This window comes from Gavialis gangeticus, unplaced genomic scaffold, assembly GCF_001723915.1.
Source record: "Gavialis gangeticus isolate Ggan-Ray unplaced genomic scaffold, GavGan_comp1, whole genome shotgun sequence".
NCBI lineage: Eukaryota > Metazoa > Chordata > Crocodylia > Gavialidae > Gavialis > Gavialis gangeticus.
The window spans coordinates 135,315-141,841 of NW_017728998.1; the positions used below are offsets into that span (position 1 = coordinate 135,315).

The following is a 6,527-nucleotide window of genomic DNA, read 5'->3' on the forward strand; positions in this document are numbered from 1 at the left end:
GCGGGGGGGCCAGTCATGCCTGGAATGGCCGACAGGAACGGCTGTAGGAGACCAGCCCAGGCCCCGCAGCGGCACAGCCAGCAGGGCAAACATGGCCCCAGGGAAAAGTCTCGGCACATGGTGCACAGCCCACAGCACCCAGCCCACGGCACAGCTTGTCAGAACCTTTATTCGTACAAAAAGTCACAATAACTTATGTCATTTGCAGCTCAAAAGGCACAGTGGATGGTGCTCAGGTGAGGATGGTGCTGGAGAAGACAAGACCAGCAGCTGCAGTGGGCAGCGTCAGGCAGAGATGGAGAAGGGGCTGTTGCCCGACTGTCCAGCCCTGCCCTGGCCTGAGGGAGGGGCTGAGCGCTGGGGGCTGGCACGGGCCTGTCGGGCAGAGTCCAGCTCAAGACTGAGCGGAGCTGCGAGGGGCAGGGAGCGGGAAGCTGTTGCCATGCGTGGAGCCCAACCCCGAGGAGCAGAGCAGCAGGTGACGCCTCCCCGTGCGAGGGAGGGGTGGGGGGCTGAGTGGCACAAGCCCGCACACGGGCTCCAGGAGGGGTGGAGGGGCTGCAGGCGGCAGCACCAAGTGCTTGCTGCCTGTGATGCTGAGGACCAGTCAGGGCAGCGGCCAGACAGGAGCCTGCTCCAGGCGAGGGGTGGTGGGGTGCTGGTGCTGCATGGGGCACGGCTGGATGGAGGTAGGGGCAAGTTGTGCTCAGCTATTTGTCGCACTCCAGGTCCTGGGCCACCTCGCTGCCCTGGTAGTGCCGCTCGCAGAACTCCTGAATGCGGGCGCAGGCCTCCAGCATCATCTCCTCGGGCGCCGTGATCACCACGCGGAAGAAGCCGGGGTACTCGAAGCACTGCAAGGGGAAGTGGGGCACCGGTTGGCCGGGCAGGAGGGGCCAGGCCCTGCAACTCTCACCACGGGGCGGTGGGTGGGCCGGTGTCAGAGGAGCTGGGCTCTCCCCCCAGCACCCTGTTCTCCATGGAGTCACCCCTGCAGGCTCCCACAGCCCCCTGGCTTCCCAGGCTGGGGTGGGTGCAGAGGCACTGACCGTGGCGGGCAGGCAGAACACCGACTGCTCTGCGATCAGCCGCTCCGTGAACTCCACATCGTTCTCAAACTCGGGGAAATGCTCCATTTCGATCCCCACCTGTGGCACAGGGTAATTGTGGCAGGACTGTGGCCAGAGCTCATGGAGCTGCCCTCCCTGTGCCCACCCGAGGCCCCTGCTCCCCGCAGACCCTCCGCCGCCCCCCATAACTGCCCCTTCACACCCTGTCACACTGCGGCAAGGCACAAGCCCAGGGTCACCGGGAAACCCGACCATCCCACACTGCCAGTAAGAGCGCGGGAGATCTGGGCACTGACCGGCAACAAGCCGGAAGGACTGGACCCATGCACTTACCATGAGGTACATGGCCCCTGCAGGCCGGATGGGCCGCAGGCCGGGCACAGCACACAGGGCCGTGTAGCACAGGTCAGCGTTGGCCTGCGAGGTGGAGGGGAGAGCTCAGCATGCGGGACAGCTTCCAGGAGGCAGCTCGGCACCTGCTGCTAAGCTCCAAGCCAGCCCCACTGGGCTCCCCCTGCACAAACACAGGCACGGCGAGCGCAAACAGACGGTGACCGCGGCCTTGAGCTTCGCTCAGCCCCTCGGCCGTGCCTGGTCGGTCAGTGCCCAGTGCACCCCTTTGCCTCCCGCCCGGTAGACAGTGCAGCAACGGGGCTGCCTGAGAGCGCCATGGCTGCCCGCAGCACCCCTGGGGAGGGACGCTCCTGCCCCCCACACCAGTGCCCCCACCGTGCCCCCTGGCCAGTGTCCTGCCCTGCCTGCTCAAGCACCCCCGGGGGACGGCACAGGGCGGGTAACCCCGAGGCAGACGGCAGTGGGGGCTCAGTTCCCCACCCTGCACACCTTGAGGAAGCTGAGCGTGTTGTGGTAGAACTCGGCCGGCGTGTGCCGCATGATGTGCTCCAGGGCACCCTGGACGAGCGTGCAGGGCCCCAGGATGCGCTGGCTCAGCCGCAGGATCCCGTCCCTGATCTGCAACACATGGCGGCACCGAGCTCAGGGGGGAAGGCTCCAGCCCGTGCTGTTCAGGAAGGCCTGGTCCCACAGCCCCTGGCAAGCCTGGGGGGAGCTTGGAGCCTGGCCCTGACCCGGGCTGGCGCTGCCAGGGGCATGGGCTGCCACGAGGCTCCGGTGCCTGGAGGCAGAGCCAAGCCCGGGAACAGCAGCCCCCTGCTCCCTGCACTGCGCTGGCAGAGACCTCGCCAGCTGGGCTCTGCTACGGCCTTGAGGCTGCCCCCCGGTGCGCAGCCGCCCCAGGCTCAGGACTGCCCCCGTGACCTCCTGCATGCGTATTCACCCCCAGGTGAATCCTCCCCCTCCCCTGCCCCGCTCAATCCCTTCACTTAAGCTCAGTCCCTTTACTTAAGCAACAGCGGGAAACTGCCTCAGTGCCAAATAGAGATGGGTGGGCTATTAACCCTTCAAGGGCACCCCCCGCTCTGAGTCCTGGGGGGCACACCAGGCACCCCAGACATGTGAAAAGCCCTGCACCAGGTAGGCACTGCTGTGAACTCGGTGCCAGTGACCCGCTCTGGGCACCACGTGTCCCACTGATAAGGAGAGATCGGGGCAGAGCACACGGGGGCACACTGCTGTGGGTACACAGGACTGTTCCCACCCTGTAAACAGGGTCAGCGGGGGAGAGGGAGGCAGGGGGCGCGGCGGAGTTTGGGGCAGCAGGATGGTGCATGTGGGAGCGACTGCATGCACCCAGGGCAGCCTGCAGGAGCCCGAGGGGGCGATGGGGCAGACGTGTGCTCAGGGCACTACAGCATGAAGGAGCAGGGCTGAGTGCAAGGAGGAGCCATGCGTGTGCCAGGGAGCACATGAGTGTGAGGCAGGGTACAGGCGTGTGCATGAGAGCCGGGTGGGCACACCAGGGAGGAAAGGCACAGGGTCAGGGGAAGGGGTGGGAGACGTGCAGGCCAGGGGACCACACCGGAGCCTCACCTCATTCCCAAAGATGTCTCTCCGGTCGTGGACAAGGATCCAGCCCATCCTCCAGCCAGGCACCAGCCAGCGCTTGGCCAGGCCCCCACAGGACAGGATGGGCACATTGGTGCTGAGTGCCGCGATGGGCTCGTACTTCCAGTCCGCAAACACCTGGAGCAGGAGGATGTGTCAGGGGCAGGCCATGGAGGAGGCAGACCCGGGGCAGGGGCAGGGCCAGGCCCCGTGCTCAGGACCTCTCACAACCACACTGTTAGGCACTAGGCCTCGCAGCACCGCAGCGTACAGGGCCGGGTGCGAGGCACAACGGGTTGTTCCCGGACGCTCCAGCCATGGGACAGGGCAGCTGCCCCAGGGAGGGGGCTCGAGTACGGCCTGGCTCTGCCGGGGTCACCGCTCCCAGCCGGCACCACCGCAGCCCCTAGCACGGGCACTCACCATGTCACCGTAGATCTCATCGGCCAGGATGGGGACACACTGCCTTGAGGCCACTGCGGAGGGAGAGAGGTTTATGCAGCTGCCCAGGGACCCTCGCTGCCCTGGGCCAGGCATGGCCCAGCCGTGCGCGGCACAGCGGGTCTCCTGCTCCTGGCCTGGCATGCCGGAGCCCGCGCGAGAGCCACAGAGCCAGACCCAGCTGCCCTGGCGTCCAGCCGGGCCGGGGCACGTCTTGGGTGCGGCTGTGCAGCCTCGGGCAGTCGCGCACGGCGGCCCTCCCTCGCTCAGCCAGGGGGAGGGCTGGGGCCAGGCCTGCCTGCCGGCTTTACCTCGCGCTCACCTGCCAGGATCTTCTGGAGGTGGCTCTTGCTGAAGACGGATCCGCAGGGGTTGGACGGGTTGTTCACGATGAGGCAGGCCGTCTTCTCGTCCACCAGCGACTCCAAGTGCTTCAGGTCGATCTCCCAGGACTTCTCAGGCTGGCAGCAAGAGGGGGCAAGGCTGAGGCAGTGGAGTGAGGACACAGCCAGGGCTGGGTGCCAGGCTCGGGTGCAGCACGGGGGCTAGGCACAGGCTGGGCATGGCGCCCGATCCTAGTGGAGGGCTAGGCCCAGGCTGTGGGGACAGGGGGCCAGGCACCGGCAGAGCCCGTGTGGGCATCTCTGTGCTTTGTGCCTGACGAAGCCAAGAGCCCAGGGAACTCTGCTGCCATGGCAAGCTCGTGCTGGGCCGAGGGGCTCTGCACCAGCCCCTCCGGCCGTCTGTAAAAGGACACGAAACTCCTGGGAGGAGGCCCCTGGAGAATGTGTGCGTATGCACGTACCCATCAGCATGCACATGCGTGTGCCTGATGGGAGCACGAGCTGGGGCCTGGGGCTGCATGCTCCGCTCCTGCCCTCCCTCGCTCACCAGGAGGTTGTAGAACTTGACCTCGATGCCCAGGGACAGCGCCAGCGTCTTGTAGAGCGAGAAGCCGGGCCGGGGCACCAGGATGTTCTGGCCTGGGTTGGCCAGCACCGCCAAGGCGAGCTCGATGGCCTGGCTGCAGCCGCTGGTCAGGATGACGTCCTGCGTACGGCACGGCAGGCGGCTGTGAGCGCCGGAGCAGCCCCACGTGCCGCTACGAGCCGTCCCAGCCCTGTGCCCGCAGCAGAACCAGGGCCATACGTTGTCGTGGACGAAAGGCCCGTGAACAGCCGCAGGGGTGCCACGACCGGCTGCTGGGGGCTGGTGCCCAGCCCTGCCAGCTGGGGTGGGGGGGGCGGTGAGGGGCCCCCAGGCTCTTTGCAACGATCGAGTCCAGGTTTCCTGTCCCCACCCACCACGGCTGCAGCTGCAGCTCCCTGTAGCCCACCCTGCAGGAGCCCCCACCCGCCGGCTGCCTCACCTGGGCTTTCAGAGGTGCTTCTGGGCAGCTGTAGGAGGCAGCAATGACCTCCCGGCAGGACAGGTACCCTGGGGAGAGAGGGACAGCTGTGGAGGGAATGGCTCAGACCCCAGCTGGGGCCCGGGTTGCAATGGGGACGTGGCAGAAGAGAGCTGCAGGGACCCAGCGGGAGTCACCGGTCCCCCAGGCTGGGAGCTGGGAAGGGCCAAGAACTGACCCCATGCTGGGCGACACATCCCACCTCAAGCCCTGCCCAGGGGCTGGCAGCCCAAGCACCGAGCCAGGACGGTGCAGTCTGTCTCGGGCAACACCAGGGTCACACTACGGGCCTGGGGGCCGGAGCCGGTCGGCTGCACCCTGCTGATCTCCTGGTGCCAGCCCCTGCCCTCGAGCCCGGCCAGGACACGGGTGGGACGAGGACGCGGCACCGGGCTGCCCCCCGTCCGGCAGGGAGCTGTGCCACGGGCTGGGGTCAGGCCTGCAGGGGGGAGGCAGAGCCCCCGGCCCCACCGCCAGGCTCCAGCCCCAGGAGCTGCAGCTGGCAGGCGAGCTCCTCTGCTAGGCAGACACGGCAAGCAGGGAGCAGCGCTTGCTGCGGGCAGGGCTGGTGGGGGGCCCGGACGGTGCAGCCCAGGGTGCCGGCGTCTGCCCGGAGAGGTGGCCGCCAGCTCCCCTGGCCCCTGCCCTTTGGGAGGGGATGGTGACGTACCGACCGAGGGGGCATAGCCATTGTAGCGCCCCGAGTCCAGGGCCTCCTTTACCGCCCGGGTGACCTCGTCGTCCGTGGGCAGGTTCCTGAACACTGTGGGGTCACCTGTGGGGAGATGGCAGCAGCCTTGTACCCAAGAGCGACCGCAGCCGCCCAGCCTGACACGTGGCCCAGCCCTGCCCTGCCACAGCCCCTCACCGATGGACAGAGAGATCATGGGCTTCTGGGGGTTGGGCTCCACCCGCATGCTGTCCACGATGGCGCGGATGGGGTTAAAGGTCTTCTTGGACATCTCAGAGGCCCTCACTGCCCACCGCGGTTTCCGGCCCTTCCCCTTGCCCGGGGCTGGGCCACCGCCGCCGATGTTGACGTGGACGTCCAGGACGGCGGGACGGTCCCCGTGCCCGTTCACGTGGATCAGGTACGACTCCATGTCGAGGCTGCGAGGAGAGGCAGCTGCCCAGTAAGCCGCCCGCCAGCCTCGGCCATGCCCTGCGGCCCCTGCTGCCAGACCACACGGCCTCTCAGCCCCTCATCCCAGCCCCAGGATGGAGGGCGAGAGCTGAGCCGAGGGCTCCAAGGGAAAACACCTGCCCTGCTCTCTTTGCCTGTGACACCCAGCGCCCGCGGGGTGCGGCGCGGAGAGCTCCCTTGCCCCGCACGGCCCACAGCCCCGGCCTGCCGGCGTGCGGAGGCCCGTGCACCGTGTGCGACCCGCGGGCCGAGGCCTGCGGAGCGGAGGTGGCACCGCTGAGACAGCGCGGAGCTGTGGCCGCTTGCCGCCGGCACGCTTTGCACCCCGCCAGGCTCGGCTGCTGCAGGGGCTGGGGCTGGGGCTGGGGCTGGTGCACGAGCTGGGGCGCGGCCTTCGCACGCCGGTGCCCGCAGCGCTGCTCACTGGAGCCTGGCTCCAGCCCGCAGGCACCTGCCAGGCGCTGCCCCCTTCCCTCAGCGCCGCGCTCCCCTCGGGGCT

General features: G+C 68.2%; 2 protein-coding genes across 2 annotated transcripts in view; both read right to left on the reverse strand.

Annotated features, from left to right (window-relative positions):
• Positions 1-151: 151 nt before the first annotated feature.
• LOC109289337 (tyrosine aminotransferase-like) lies at positions 152-6,021 on the reverse strand. The gene is made up of 11 exons (XM_019505320.1): positions 5,753-6,021; positions 5,555-5,659; positions 4,846-4,913; positions 4,368-4,526; positions 3,799-3,937; positions 3,459-3,511; positions 3,021-3,173; positions 1,914-2,042; positions 1,404-1,487; positions 1,050-1,148; positions 152-854 (listed from the first exon to the last, which is right to left on the reverse strand). Exons 1-11 carry the CDS (start codon positions 5,985-5,987, stop codon positions 711-713), a joined length of 1,368 nt encoding a protein of 455 aa, XP_019360865.1. The 5' UTR covers positions 5,988-6,021; the 3' UTR covers positions 152-710.
• A 65-nt stretch (positions 6,022-6,086) lies between these two features.
• LOC109289238 (tyrosine aminotransferase-like) overlaps positions 6,087-6,527 on the reverse strand; it is a 9,532-nt gene continuing 9,091 nt past the window's right edge. Inside the window, exon 9 of the mRNA XM_019505233.1 lies at positions 6,087-6,116. Coding sequence (XP_019360778.1) covers positions 6,087-6,116 — 30 coding nt within the window. The remainder of the gene's footprint in view (positions 6,117-6,527) is intronic.

Excerpts from the sequence above, each read along its gene's own strand:
- LOC109289337 (XM_019505320.1), bottom strand. The coding sequence starts at position 5,987 with ATGGAGTCGTACCTGATCCACGTGAACGGGCACGGGGACCGTCCCGCC. Across the intron at positions 3,174-3,458 it reads ATGAGATCTACGGTGACATG|GTGTTTGCGGACTGGAAGTA; the intron begins GTGAGTGCCCGT and ends CTCCTGCTCCAG. Across the intron at positions 1,149-1,403 it reads CAGGGGCCATGTACCTCATG|GTGGGGATCGAAATGGAGCA; the intron begins GTAAGTGCATGG and ends CCTGTGCCACAG.